Below are 16,483 nucleotides of genomic sequence, written 5' to 3' on the forward strand. Positions count from 1 at the left end.
TATGAAAGTCTCTCTATGAAGTGACCTTACATATCTATTTTCAGAATGACTGTTGTATCATACACACTTCATGTTTATTTACATTCAACTCAATTATAATTCAGAAGTGTACATCATTATTTATCCCTGAGGACTAAAAACAGCTATGTTCATTTTTTTTCTGGTACGTTCTGCAGAACAGTTTAGAAAACATTGTTTACCATGCTGTCCTCTGCCCTTGTATACATTTATCTGAGAATTAAATACCAGTAATAAGTTGGTCATAAATGAATAGTATAGGTATGACTTGTATGGCCCATTATTTTATATATTTATTTATTTTCTGTATGCGGGCCTCTCACTGTTGTGGCCTCTCCCGTTGCGGAGCACAGGCTCCGGACGCACAGGCTCAGCCCATTATTTTTTACTCTTGGTTACCAAGAAGCTCAGAGCTACCACTGATAAACAGTGAGGATATTGGCCGAGACCGTTAGCACACTTAGATTCTTTTCCTTCTCAAGGCTTTGATCTTGTATTCTAACAGTCTAATTTTACAAGTGTATTTCTTATTCAATCTCAAATTCCTTTTATAAGTAGGTAAGGTATAAATAAATGCATAAATATCCAGTAGCTGGTTAGTTATTTTGTTATGTTATTTAAAACATAATCTACTCCAGTAAAAGAGCCATCAGGGTCCAACTACTCTCTAGTTAGTGGCCAATAGGTCTCTGAAAGTTTGCTCTGCAAACATAGCTCATGGATACTCATCATATTTTTTTAGAGAAAGCTGAAGTCAGAGAAGTTGAGTGATGTAATCAGCTAATGGAGAAAGTACAGGGTTCGGGGTGAATAATAGTTAAGCTGTTTGTACTATATTCTAGCCAGCAAATTGCTGAGCTACAAGTGCCTCTGTGAGCTGAAAACCCAGCTGTGTTTTCTACTCTCTGCACTACAAGCAATAATAAAGATGAAGAAATTGTTAGTTAAAACCCTTCAAAGATATTAAAGATGGAAGTTATGTATCCAATTACAAGCTCATCCTTCTATTTCTACAAATAAAGTAAATGAAGCAATGCTGATTACTACATATAAGCATAAGAAAATAGAAGTGGCAAAGAGGTGAAGCAGCCTAAGTCTCTAAGGAAAACATTTTAAGTAGTTTGAGCAATACATACATTTCATATGACTTCAGTACAAATTAAAATTTAGCTACTTAGAGTAATGTATATGCATATCCCTTAAAATGAATATAGCTCAAGCAACAGCAGCTATGAGACCAAAATTCTAAGGAAAAAAACCCATATTAATGAGAACTATCAAGATATCTAGCAAATTCTGTCAGCATGACAGAAAGCATCCCAGTCCTTGAAACAGGATGGCAGTTCCTACCATCCTCTCCCCTGAAAGGAAAGAAAGAGATATTGGCTTTGGCTGGGGACAGGGTAACAAACCAAAGGTCTAAAATATGCTAGGAGATGTATGTATTTCCCTGCATGGAAAAAAATATATATAGATGCAGCCCTGCCTGGTATCTCTAGCTCTCCTAGTAGATTTTGAATTCAATGAATACAGTTGAAATTAGAGCAGACCTAAGGAGGAGCTGAAGACACTGTGAAGGCCTCTTATGTTGCTAGAATTCAGACTGATGCTCTAATAATTATGTCACTCAGAAATAAATATAAATCTACCAAACATGAAATGTTTAGCAGAAAAATATTTGCTTCCACTGAACTTGGCTTCAAGATCCTCACGGCAAACTAACAATTAGAAGTCCAATTTCGATCCATTTCCTGGACTATATTTTTTTATTGCTCCCACTCACCATGAATCTGAGAGGTCATATAAATGGCTGTAATCCCAAGATTCTCTGTTGCTTGTTGAAAGATATGTAGGTGCCTATTTGAGGATTTAAATACCTAAGCATTTTTCCCTGTGATATTTTTCTTTGTGGGAAGTTTTTTTGTTTTGTTTTGTTTTTTAATGAGGCCTTATGGGTACCCAGATTTTGTGAATCTGCTACTAATTATGTAGCCTAGACCTATATACATGAAATAAAGAACAACTCTAGAATTATACACAGCATAAGCTAGTGTGAAAGAATGTATGCAGTTTGGGGTGAACATAATAGATATAAGAACTCAAAATAAAGAAAGATCATTGTTGACTGGAAATAGGGTAAGTAGGTTTCAATTTGAAGTTTAAAGGAACTAAGGTAATACTAAGTGAATTTTAAGAACAGGAGGAGATATTAGTTCAGCAGAAAGGTGGCATCATGAATGAAAATAAGAAAAGTTCCTGACGAGGGAAGATATCATAGGGTCCTACCTATGTAGGGTTTGCTGACATGATTAGCAAAGAATAAACTACAAAATTAAAAAGGAAGTCCATAGCAGTTGAATAAGATCCTTGATTGCCAGAATGCTAATATCAATTTTGTAGGATTCTATAAATCTTCCAGAGTACCTTCATTATATAAAAATATTCTCAGCACACATGCATTTTTACAAGAAATTATTCCCCCAAACTCTTCTTGAGTGTCTACCATAGCTAGGTATGTACTTGACACAGGAACAGAAAAAAATAACTGTGCACAAGGATTTACACTCCAGTGGGGAAAAATATCATTAATTTTATGATATTCGATGATAATGATGATAACAGTAAAATATTTTTATTCAGTTTTTTATTATAATACTTAAATTATAAAATACTAAATTTTTAAAGTGTATCATGTCCTACTCATTCATTCACTCATTCATGCAATATTTGTTAAATGCCTACAATCAGGGTCATTACAGTTATCAAAGACGTTGACTCAATTCAAATGATTGTAATTCATTTCATATAAACACATAAGTAGATACCACACAAAATCCTTACCAATATTCCCCAAAGAAGTTCCTTTCTCTAAAATATCTATGGTGCATAAGTCATTACCTCTGCCTGGAATGTTCTCCCCCTTCCCCCCATTCTTCAAGATTTAGTTCAAGTGTCACCTCTTCCATGAATTCTCTCCTGACTCCTAAGGGAAGCGTGTCTTGCGCACACCTCCATTTTAACCTAAGTACATTCAGTTATAATGACTTATTTGTCTCCCTCTCCCCCCTCCAACACACACTCAATTGTGAGCTTTTCGATGGCACCTTTATTCATTTTCTATCTTAGCAACTGAAGCAATGCTTGACATAAGAGGTGCTCAATAAATGTTCTTGAATGACTATCTTATAATAAATGAGCCTCAGGTGCAGTGTTTGTGAGTATTATAGTGTTCAAGTGCTGGTGGCTGGCTGAAGGTACAGCTACACAGGTCTTTTATTCCTGTAAACATGCCAAGCTCACTGCCACTTTCCAGCCATCTGTGGGATGCTCCCCCACACTCTGCACCATTATATACTGCTGACTTTTGCTTTTTCACTTAGGTCTAACTTCAGTTTCACCTTCCCAGAGAAAACCCTCATGATCAGCCAATCTACAACAGCACCTCCTGAGTGTCTTTCATCACACCCTCTTCTCATTCACTGCGTAGCCTGTGTCACTATCTGCTCTCTCTGGTTCGTCTATTTGTCACTGCTCCCAGTCAGAATGTAAATGTCCTGAGAGCTGATCTCTTGCTGGTCTCCTTCACTACTGTATCCTAGTATCTAGTACAGTGCCTGACATCTGGTAAAGCACTCAAAAGTCCATGCAACTGAATAAAAAAGGAAGGAGAACTTTAGATCCTTTACTCTACAAGTGGCAAACTATGCCTCATGAGCTGCATTTTGCCTGCTGGTGAGTTTTGCTTCGACTGCTCAGTGTTTTACAAATTTTTGAATGAGTTGCCAACTTTTAAAAATTAGGAGCTTTCACATTTTTTTAAATTTCAAAATTCAGACTTTTTGAAATAGTGAAAGAAGAAGAAATTCAGAGCCTACAAGCCCAGGTGGAAAGTCGGAAGAGGTAAGCAACAGGTTTACCATATCACCCCATCGACCCAGCCTCACCTGCCCCCATATCACTCATTTTTGTTTGGCCCTGAATGTGGTTTGGATTTGGACCCTGATCTCTTCCAGTAAAGATCGCACATGCCCTACACCACACTCACATAACTACTACAAACCCTTCCCCCATGGACCGCTGTTACTACTAAACCTTGGACTATGTCTTTAGAGATAAATTAACACAAGAACTTACCTTTTTATTATTCCTGCATTATGACACGGAAAAATTACATAGTTAAAAGCAAAAACTGAATTCATTATACACTAGAAGAAAATCTAGGTAAGTGTTTAACCGACCTCAAGGTGGTGGAAGAAAACTATCATTAAAACATTAAAAAGCAAATGAACCAGGATGAAGTAGACCTAACTACTATGACTAAGATTTATTAACCTTAACTAAAGTTCACTAAGACAAAAATGAACCCCAACTGAAGAATGGGTAAACACATTTTCAAGTAATTCAGAGAATAAATAGAAATGACCAAATAACATATTAAAAGACAGTCCAGGGCTTCCCTGGTGGCGCAGTGCTTGAGAGTCCGCCTGCCGATGCAGGGGACACGGGTTCGTGCCCTGGTCTGGGAAGATCCCACATGCCGCGGAGCAGCTGGGCCCGTGAGCCATGGTCGCTGAGCCTGTGCGTCCGGAGCCTGTGCTCCGCAACGGGAGAGGCCATAACAGTGAGAGGCCCGCGTACCGCAAAACAAACAAACAAACAAAAAAAGACAGTCCATTTTATTACTAATCCAAAAGATGTGAATTAAAATGAGATCCCTTTTCATCTATCTCATTAATTCATTCAGCAAACATGTGTTGAGTGGTCATTATGTTCCTGACACTATCAACTTGGTGAAGCTTTTTTTAAATGGTAATAATTTTAAGATTCAGTAAGATGACTACCATCACACTGTGAAAAACAATTTTATAATGTGCATCAAGAACCATAAAATAGTTACTACCCTGCAACCTAGTAATTAAACTTCTTGGAATTTATCCTAGGCAAATAGTCAGTGTAGCAGACAAGGATTAATGTATGAGGATGTTAATCATAGCGTAATTTATAATATCAAAAACATTAGAAACCTAAATGTCTAACAATAAAGAGTGATTAAATAAATTATGGTACATTCAAATGATGAACAATTATGCAGACATTAAAATTACATTTTCAAAGACTATTTAATGACATGGGGAAATGCTGATGAAAAAATTTAAAGCCTATATTTAAAAAATAATTTCACATATCCAATGAAAGGGATCCATGCTTTCCTGCCTTAAGAGCCAGGAGTTATTTTTGCTTTCCACAGGCTTGCTATATAATATTTCTCCTCATCTTGAAAAGCACATAACACTTCTCCCTAGGCTTAATTCTAGTAGGTATTGAAATAAAGGGTGTCATTGCAGCATTATTCACAATAGCCAAGGTATGGAAACAATGTAGCTGTCTGTCAATGGATAAGTGGATAAAGAAGATGTGGTATAGATATACAATGGAATCTTATTCAGCCATGAGAAAGGAGATCCTTCTGTTTGCAAAAACCTGGATGAAACTTGAGGGCCTTACGCTTAGTGAAATAAGTCAGACAGAGAAAGACAAATCCTGTATAATATCACTTAGATGTGCTATCTAAAAATGACAACCTCAGAGAAAGAGCGTAGAGTGGTGGTCACCAGGGTTTGGGAGGTGGGGGAAAGAGGGAGAGATATGGGGGTCAAAGGGTACAAACTACCAGTTATAAGATTAATAAATTCTGAGGATCTAATGTACAGCCCAGTGATTATAGCTAATGACAGTGTATCATAAACTTGAATGTTGCCAAGAGAGGAGATCTTAAATGTTCTCACCACAAAAGAAAAATGATATTATGTTACTGGATTGGGTGTTAACTCATGCTATGGTGGTAATCATTTTGCAACATATAAATGTATCAAATCAACATGTTGTAACACATTAAACTGATACAATATTATATGTCAATTATATCTCAGCACAACTGAGGAAGAAATGAAGCTAAACTAAAAGTCTTGGAAAAACAGAAATCGCTACATGGAATCAAAGAAACAATATGACTTATATGTTAAACTTAACCTAAAGTACTGAGCAATGTTCTAGATTGCAGGCAGCGATTGTTCTATAGAAAGACAGGAATAAAGAGAAGGAACAGGAAGAAAGCAGAATATAAAAGATCAAAACTAGAGCAGACAGAGGAGACAGAGACGCATGAGAAGGGCATGTGGAGGACAGAAAGTCTAAAACGGACACACAGCTGAATTTTAAGGAAATTCTCTGCACGACACTATGGTATTAGAACTTAAGAAATTCCCTTTTTTGATGTATTTATAGTTCTATGTAGATCAGACAAGACACTTACAAGAAGCATTATTTTTTTCTTGTAACACCAACCACAGGAAGGGCCAAAAGGATGTCATGGTGGAAAAAGCAGAACTACCTCACTACCATGAAAAGAATAACAACAAAAATTGAAAGTCTGAGGGCACCAAAATAAACTGTCTGTACAAAAGATGATTATAGTAAAACAAGGAGGAAGTTGAACCTCAGTTTTGGAATTACTGAACTGTGCAAAGGCAGAAATCAATCTGCATGGTCATTAGCACGCTGGAGCCAAACGATTCTGCATTCGCGATGAAAACAGCCAAACCTGGATGCAAGAAAACTCTTGGAGCACAGCTACATGGCTACTTCTGAAGCAGTGTTCACAACCACTGTCTTTGGCATTTGTGTCTCAGTATGGGGGTATTTGGACAACAGGTTCACAACGAACTCAGCAACCATCTTTGGCCTCCTAAGAAACCAGCACAATATGCTGGCCTAGAGAAAGCCAAAGGAGTCATTTGTGGAAAGATCAAAAGAGCACAGCGGGCTCTCTTCTGGGTGAAAACTGAATTTTTCATTAAAATTGGTGGGAGGAGTCACCTCACAGAGAACACATGTATAAAGTGGCAAGGCAACAACTTCCTGTGTCACTGGAAGAAAGTGAGCAGACCTTTGCTTAACTACACTGCTGGTTACATATACTGTTGCATATATTTTGCCATTCCTGTCCTTTCCTTGAGTTCCTAGAAGGGACTCCCACGGACTCTCGTTTCGTGTTTACACTCTTACAATTTAACCACAAGCCCTTAAGTATTCAGCAATTCCGAACCTCCTTCTTCCCCTCACTCAGTCTGACATTATCTCTTCCTGAAGCCTGGCTTTATTTATGTATCTCTACATTGTACCATCCCAGCTCTGCAAACTACCACTTTTCTAACATTTTGGTTTTCAGAAATTCAGAAACCTCTAGACAACCATTCAGACCATTTTCACATCCACTGTTTCATCTCTTCATTTCAGTAAGTTGTTTTTAACCCCTTGTTACTTTTTTTTTTTAACTGCTTCTGAATTCCCACTCCTTAGACAATTCCACCATCATCGTTGAATTTAATCTGTTCTCTCCTAGCAGTTTCATAAACTCAAATCCATCAAAATCACTGACCTTATGCTGTCTTCATTTTAAACTTCTTTCACATTTTAAATCGTTATCTTTCAATCCATGACTAGCACTTGCATCCTTTATCCTTATTCTCCACTCTTCTCGACCTTCACCTTAACCTGTTTTTAAAAATCTGTATTCTCTACTCTTATACTTAATCCAGCTTAAAACTGGACTGACCTAACATAGGTCTTTTCTTGACGTTGATCTTTTTATTGTTACTCATATTATAAGTAGTAACATGAAACTGCATTTTTAAACTTTTTCTTCATGGGTATGAGGTGATCTGACTCCAACATCTACTCCTCTATTTGTTCTAGGTCTGACTTGGCTGGTCTGGTTGTTCATTTCCCACTTAAAAGACACAGGGTCAGGTCTTGCTCGTGTAGCTGGGATAATCTTTCCAGACAGAGCAACACTAGCTTCAGTCAAAAGGACATGGGTGGCTGTATTCCCTGACTTCCTTCTTCTAAATTTATTACTGCTCATTCTGCCCTTCTCTTTTTTGCTGTTTTCCTTCCACAATGCTACAGCTTCTGAAATAACTCCTTGATCATGTACCCATGCTGTGTCACTGTATTTCTATATTCATTCTAGAAACCAATATGATTTTTTTTTTTTTTTTTTTTGGCGGTACGCAGGCCTCTCACTGCCGTGGCCTCTCCCGTTGCGGAGCACAGGCTCCGGACGCGCAGGCTCAGCGGCCATGGCTCACGGGCCCAGCCGCTCCGCGGCATGTGGGATCCTCCCGGACCGGGGCACGAACCCGTGTCCCCTGCATCGGCAGGTGGACTCTCAACCACTGCGCCACCAGGGAAGCCCTAGAAACCAATATGATTTTAATTCTCAGTTCGGGCTCATTCAGACTCATTCAGACTCTGGACAGTCCTTCTCCAGCTTGATTCAATTCCTGTCACCCAATTTATTTCTCCCTTCCTGCCTCCCTTCCTTTCTTTCTCTTTCTTTTCTTTCCTTCCTTCTCTTTCGTTCCTTCTTTCTTTCTCTGTCTCTCTTTCTCTATCCCTCCTCTTTCTCTCTCTCTCTCTCTCTCTCTCTCTCTCCCCCTCCCTCCCTCCTTCCCTCCCTCCCTCCCTCTCTCTCCCTCTCTCTCCCTTTCTTTTCCACATCCTAAATCTCTGTGTTCTGCTTCCTTCAGTGTGCCCTTCACCTTAACTTTCAGTTCCTCAATAACTAAAATTCTCTCTTGTCTTCCTAGCTATAACCCATGTGCCCTCACCTTCTTCTGTTCTATCTGTGCATTTCGCTATACTGTGAGAGACCTAAAAATCTTCTCAATGGTGCAACTATATTACAAAATGATACCAGCTTCTTGTATTAGTATCTTTTAGAATTTGACTCCTTCCCTGATTTTTTTTTTTTCTGGTACGCGGGCCTCTCACTGCTGTGGCCTCTCCCGTTGTGGAGCACAGGCTCCGGACGCGCAGGCCCAGCGGCCACGGCTCACGGGCCCAGCCGCTCTGTGGCATGTGGGACCTTCCCGGACCGGGGCACGAACCCGTGTCCCCTGCATCGGCAGGTGGACTCTCAACCACTGAGCCACCAGGGAAGCCCTCCTTCCCTGAATTTTTTGTAAAAATTATATTCATGGTTACACACATTAGGGAGTTATACAAAGGACAGAGAAGGGCAATAACTGTCTAAAAGAGGAAACTTTTAACACCTTAAACTCACAGAGTGCTGTATGTCTATTACATCTCAATAAAAGTGGAAAAATTTAAAAACTAAAAAGATTAACCTACTCAGAGTCTTACTTATAGTTACCAATGTTTGTTCAGTTATCTGGTAAGATGTACAGGGAAGCAGGAAAAGGAAGAGATTGTCAGTGGGAGAAAATGACTAGAAAGAGAGATTGGGAACGTCTAGAAGTCTGGACTTCATGCTGTAAGAAAATAAGAGCTATATGGATAAAATCAAATGGGCATATGTCATTTCAATTTTTTAACTTCTAAAAACTCTGCATTAGAAGATGCAAATTTAAAGCTGATCTTCAGGTTAATGAAATTAAATTTATCAAATAAAATTTATCAAGCACCTGTTTTCACAAGTTACTATAAAATAGAAATGGTTTTCCTTCAAAAGACTGCAAATTTAGCCTTATATTTATCAGAAGTCCAACAAAACCCAGTTAGAGGCTGTCACTTTAGAGCTTCTGCAGGAAACATGCCAACCTACAATTCAAAGAGGCCAGAAGCCTGTTTTGATCTGAATGCAATCCCTTACTTCATACTCTCTATCTTCTCAGTAGCCTCTTTCCTCTCTCCTTCAAGACTTCCACCTGCTACCATGGTTTCCCTATTCCTCAGGCTCTGACATGGGATTGTCTCCTCCCTGCTGGCCCAGTTTTTGGTACCAAGTATCGTTTTCTTGTGGACCAGCCCCTAGCACAGCCCTGGAGGCACCATCAGGCATTCCGGGAGCTTCTTCTTTTCCTTGACCCAGAGCAAGGAAGGCAAGTGCTGAAAAAATGGAGGGACCAGAACTTGAAAATATGATAACAAGCGTTGACACAAGACATGATTGATAAGATTAGCAAAACAATATAAAGATATAAAATGTGACACCTGATGGGCCAGAATATAGATATTGTGTCCAACATCTTTTGGGGAAACACCATCATCTCCGCCCTCATCACCCCCATGATCGCATTCCAGTCCTTGGTTATAGGCATTCTTCACCACATCCACCTATCAAAAAACAAAGGGGAACAAGAAGGCTTGAAATGCCACAAACAACATGCATTTACATCATCTATGAGGTGTAATTAAAACTTGGAATGCTTCCTAAGACTTGAAAAGTATAAAAGAGTTCTAAATGAAAACAGCCTAGGAAACCATCTGTATTTAAATGAATATGGAAGTATTTTCCTACAATATTCCCTGTTTTCTTTGCGAAATTTGGCTTTGATTTTTTAATGTTGACTGTGCCAGAGTTCCCATCAACTGGGAGATGTTGGAACCCTGATAAACATCCATTATTTATTAAGGGCCCACTAATAACAAGAACACATGGTGCTAGACACCATTCTCTGCCCTGAGGACCCAACAGTGGATACAACAGAGTATCTGCCCTCAGGGAACTTACTGTCAGCAAATGAAGAGGCCAACACAACTGTGAGACACTCAGCAAGCATAGGGCAGGGGCACTAACTCAGGCAAGAAGTAGATGATGGGATAAAAATGTTGTAGGCAAAGGAAATGGTATTTTCAAAGGGCTATTGTGCAGAGATATTGTCGAATGAATATATAACTCACCGCTCCATTTAAGCATAAGAATAAGGAACGCCTTGCTCCTCTTAGCCCACTGCCTTCCATGGATGGAGTTTTTTGTTTTTGTTTCTTGCAGGTCCTATGCTCTCATTAAATGTATGTTAAATCAAACTGCATCTTATCTTTCTCTTTATCTGCCTTCTTTGAATCCATCCCTTACTATTAAAGAGAGCAAAAGAGTGCCTTCACAGGCTTCCCCATAGCACCAACAATGGTGTTTATAAGACTGGGATTTAGTCATTGGGGCACTGGCTTATACGGTTCGAGAATGTTCTCAATGCTTTTGAAACCCAATGATTTTAAAGCATGGTGATATTACTTCATAATTTCCATGTCACAAGTGAGGAGGAAAATGTAACTTCTACAATAGGAAGACACACTAATGATCTCTGTGGAATTCCCAGCAGGTCTCCACACAGTTTCCTCTAGGCTGAGTACTGTGTAACATTTTATTAATAAGAACAATTACCAAAGAGATTTATTTTGTTTTTATTTTCAGAAAGAGGTATAAATCAAATTTTTGAGGGGTACAAACATTTTTATATACCTTCCTCACCTATATTCCAATACAAAAACTAAAGCAGAATTTTTTTCTGGCAAAAAATAATTTGCAGATAGTTTAGGCAAGTGTGAAAATCTAGTTAAGAAAAGCACTTAAAGTGGATAAAGCCAATGAAGAAATCAGGACCCAAATCACACAGGCCTTCGTTATCATGGGGCTTCTGAGGTACTTGTAATAGCAGGTCTTGATGTGCCATGGTGCCTTGGTAGAGCAGTGAAAGCCCGCAGACATTTCCCCTGACATGCACACTATAAATTGTCCCTTTTAGGTTACACATTATTAACACAGTTTTCAAAAGTTTTCTTACCAGTTCTCTGGGTCTCATGTTAAATAGAATTCTTTCTGCATTCTCACTGTCATGTCTACTTTCCATGATGGCCAGCAAAAGCTTGGAGGCATTGTTCTAGAGATACAGATCGAGTTGATACACATGAAAGGTCTATTTCATGGATTAAGGATCCCCTCAATTTGTTTTAATTGAGATTATCAGGACTATTTTTTTTTTAAATCAAGCAGAATTTTAAACTGCTAATTTAGTTTGGCTTATTAACATTTTAAAATAGAGTATTTTACTTTATTGTTAACACAAAATAAAAATAATGAATATGAGAGATATGTTACAAAGGATATTTTAAATATCGGTGAAAAGGAATTTTAAACACAAAATTGAGTTTATATATAATGCATTAAAATCTAATCATATCTTCCTTGACTATTTCCTAAATAGGCATTTCTATGATGAAACTTTAACAAGACACCAGTATCAACGACATATTCCACAAAAATGGCATATAATTTACAAAGAATTTAGCATAATTGTTTTAACACGAAACATTAACACACACTGGCAAATCAAAATGTTAAATAAATTTGAGCGATAATTAGTGAAAAGTAATCTATAAAATTCTAAATTCATGAGTTAGAAACAAAATATTTATTGATAACAGTTTACTAGTCTCCCTACATGGTAGCATATATGCAACATTTTTACCATCTGGGTTGTAGAAGAAGAATATTTTCTATTTCTGTTTAACAGAGAATAAAAACAGCTTATGTTGTCTTTGGTGTTTTCTAATTTAGTTTATAAATATATTGTCTCAAACACGCTTACATATTGAAATCAGAAATGTTTCTGATACAGCCAATTTATTATCCAAAACGGGTACAACATAGTTATACACCATCTTGCAACGCAAAGTACAATATCCTCGACATTTGGAATGATGTTTCTTTTTTTTAAGTCTTTATTGAATTTGTTACAATATTGCTTCTGTTTTAAGTTTTGGTTTTTTGGCCGCAAGGCATGTGGGATCTTAGCTCCCCAACCAGGGATCAAACCCGCATCCCCTACACTGGAAGGTGAAGTCTTAACCACTGGACCGCCAGGGAAGTCCCTGGAATGATGTTTCTTTATACTGTGTTTTCAATAGCACTGCCCTAGAATTGTGGCACACTGCAAGATGATAAACACGACCTGGGAGATATTTCTATAGTGTTTTTGTAATATTCACTTAGATAAAAATCTCAACCTCCACACACGCAGAGCCAAATGGCTCTAAGATGCTTCTTAGTGACTCAAAATTAACATCTTACGGGATGAAAACTTAAATTGAATCAGTTGTTTGGTGATGCAGGCATTCACAATACAAATTTTGTTAAAGTTGTGCAAATTAATTACACTGGGTATTTTTAATACCAAATTCTACCCAACTATTTTTCTTTCAGAAATACAGCCTATTGATTAAATGGCTAATATTAGTAACGATGATGATAATGTGATGGTGATGATGATACCAACGTCACTAACCCATCCTAAAAAGATGTTAGGATTTTGTGGGAAAGGTAGCATTATTTTTTCTGTTCCATTTTCAATTTTTACAGATTTGTACTAATCCTAAAATTCCCTTTTTATAACCTAGCATCCCATATAAACAACATACCTAAAAAAATAAAGCTCCAGTGTTAGTGGAGAGCTTAGATCCTTAGAGCAATATTAATTGACCCCATAGAATTGAAAACTAAAACCCTGGCAACGCTAACAGTACTCTCTAATGAACCTCACTCAGCAGGCCCAATACGTAATAGCTTAAAAATACATCCAATTTCAGAATGCTATTGGCAATACGGTATTTTTTCTGACCAATCTTTTTCGTACTATGTTGGAGGAACAGAAATCTTGTAAATGACTTACTGAAATTTGAATCAGTTTGAAAGTACAAGAGCCTATATATGCTTAGAAATCAAATTCATGTGTGTTAATAGAGGATTTTCTTCCAAAGGAAGCTGGAGTCCTTAGAAGAAAAACAAAAACCAAAAAACCAAAAATAGTAACAAAAAAACCTACTTATTTATAAATTTAGCACTTTATAGTCCCAGATCAGTCATGAAATATAAATTAAAAGGGACAAGATATATGCATCAGAAAATTCATAAAATGGTATAGTAAATTAGTAAAGTTAAATATACTTAAAATTATAACTGGTTAAGTATAAATTTAAGGGTGGATGGTATAAAATAAAACCTTAACATTTGTAATATGGAATCTCTATAATGTTATGGAGAATTTATAATTAAAAGCACACTACCTATACCTTCTAAAATTTGCCGATATACTATATCATTCTGTCTTACAAACATTGTTCTCATATTGGCCATTATGTACAAAGCCTCATGGATTGTTTAGAAATGTACACTCACTTCTTTCTTTAAGTAGAAAACTATGAATATTTCAAGTCAAATTCATTCATTTTGTATTTTATACATACCTGGATCTATCCAACTGTCATATTTTGAAAAGGTATATATAAATTATGCCTAGAAACATAAATGAAATTTTAAATGGCCCTTTTTCAAAAAAGATTTCCATTTGAATAGCCAAGAGTATCTTTGTACTGTTAAGTCATACCCCATCATTTAATTTAGGTTTTTTTACATAGGTCTGGATTTGTAAATAATCTGTATGCCTATACTTTGACAAATCCTTCAGTATTTTCCCCATTAAGTTATGTCAATTAAGAGTGAGACTTAGGGACTTCCCTGGAGGACCAGTGGTTAGATTTAGACTCTGTACTTTCACTGCCGAGGGCCCAGGTTCAATCCTAGTAGTTGAGGAACTAAGATCCCACAAGCCTCGTGGCATGGCCAAAAAAAAAAGAGAGAGAGAGAGATTTAAAGGTATAGTCTCTAGGTAAATAAAGGATTTTAAAAGCCTGTTTCTTTATGAATTATGGTTAAAAATGAATTCAAGATATAATAATTTTTTTCTAGTAATTCAAATTAAGCTGTCTGTTATATAGGCCTAGGCTGTTTTTACTAAGTGAAGCATGAAGCTAATTAGGAAAAGGACACACGTTCAATCTACATAAGGATCACCTTCTTTCTAATCTATGAAGATAAATACCCAAAGATTATATATATTGCAAATGAAAATAGTTATCTCTTTGTTTGCTTATTAAGAGCCATTAGCACAATCTCCACATAAGTAGGATGTATATATAATATATATTCCATTATCTATCTAAATCTATATTTAGAAACATAATTATAGAAATGTCATTTCTATTCTTCTTGGCCATAAATTTACCCATTAAAAAGTTAAACTTTATTCTCTCTATGATATTGGATCAACCTGTCTTTACAGAAAAATTTTATTTAACCAATGATTTTTAAACCTGTTTAACACTAAACATATGTGGTCTTTAATAATTCATCTCAATTGAATAGCATGCCTTTATATTTGGGATTATATCGTTTCTTGTGTATATTCATTTATCTGTTTCTACTTGAACAAAAAGTTGAAGAAATTTTTTTCAAAATGCCATTGTGCTCCTGACCTCTGATCAGTGGAACTGCTGGGAAGTATGCGCATGGTTTAAGTTGAAGCACCTCCTCAAAGGGAGTGTGAAAATGGCTTAGCTTATTTGGGGAAAAAAATAAGATTCTAAGATATAATAAAAGAAAACAACTTTTAGAAAGTAGAGAGACATAAAACTAAAATGCAGCCCTCCTCTGACATAGTCTCATTAATCGTGACTTGCTAGATAGAATTCTGTAGTCAAGACGACTTAAAAATATATGGGATAGTGAATGTTCAGAACCTTTTCCTCCTCTATATAATGAAAAATAGAAAATAAAAGCAGAAGAAAAACAGCAAAACAAAGTGGCTGCTTAAAAAAACTTCCAGTAAAGTACCCTCCAACTAACATTATCTCAAATCTTATTTGACACTATCAGGAATTTAGCGCTCACGGTGCTTTAACTATCCCTTTCTGCCAATTCATTAGTTGAAAATACGATAATACCTTGCTTTTTACAAGACCTACTTGAAGATTTAGAGTCAACTCTGAAAGGGAGTTTTATATAGAGAATGTCACTTCCCCCCCCGAATAGTGGATTTACTCTACCTTTAGTTGGAGCACCAGGTCCATTCGATATTTACCAAGAGGGTTTATGTCATTTAGAATCAAAGCAATGATGATATCAATCCCATTAGATTCATGAGTAGCAATACATGTCTAGGAAAAAAAATGTTTATAAAATAACACTCTATGTACGACATAAGTGCGCTAGAAGCCATGACATAAAATTACAGAATCACCTTAGCCTTTCGACTTTTAAAATATAATTAAAATTTAACTTTGAGATTAAGTCTAAGATAACTCAAAGGTTTAACTTTAACTTATTCTTTTGCATAGAGTCTATTAGTTGATTAGTATTAGCTAAATGGCTTTGTATGAAGAACATAGAGATAGACATTGTATGAAACAGGTATCTTTTCAATGAACCATTTTAATAGAATTTCAAAAAACAATGGTTAAGTAAAACACTCAGTCACTAAATTTTAATATGCCCTTCATTAGAGGAATTCCTTAAATTTAGAATTTTAAGATCTGATCTATCCAGGCTAAGAGAATATTCCTATTTACAAAAGGAATGCGCCCCTTATGTCCAAGGTTTGTAAGTAAACTTTATTGGAAATGATGTAGCAACTTCATTTATCTGCTACTTAATGCTAAATGAGTAACAAGTGATGCTGTTGATCACTGTGGCAGCAGACAGGGAATACAGGCACCTCCTGATGTTTTGGAGACATCTTGTCAATTATGGTGGTTGAGGGAAAAGGTCAGAAGATTCCTCAAACTTAAGTGATTCACAGAGGAATCTGACTTGAGAAAAGCTTAT

The 16,483-nt window shown here is 36.7% G+C and overlaps 1 protein-coding gene across 4 annotated transcripts in view; it reads right to left on the bottom strand.

Annotated features, from left to right (window-relative positions):
* The window catches only part of ITPR2 (inositol 1,4,5-trisphosphate receptor type 2), a gene marked incomplete at its 5' end in the record, with an annotated part of 524,405 nt that overhangs the window by 134,485 nt on the left and 373,437 nt on the right, over positions 1-16,483 (bottom strand). For 3 of the 4 annotated variants that reach the window (XM_082665011.1, XM_082665010.1, XM_082665009.1), the window contains 3 exons: positions 10,036-10,158; positions 11,610-11,705; positions 15,706-15,816. In XM_082665011.1, coding sequence (XP_082521137.1) covers positions 10,036-10,158; positions 11,610-11,705; positions 15,706-15,816 — 330 coding nt within the window. The remainder of the gene's footprint in view (positions 1-10,035; positions 10,159-11,609; positions 11,706-15,705; positions 15,817-16,483) is intronic. The other variant, XM_082665012.1, reaches the window with a different exon arrangement.

The sequence above is a fragment of the Grampus griseus genome, assembly GCF_964374135.1.
Source record: "Grampus griseus genome assembly, chromosome: 11".
Taxonomy (NCBI): domain Eukaryota; kingdom Metazoa; phylum Chordata; class Mammalia; order Artiodactyla; family Delphinidae; genus Grampus; species Grampus griseus.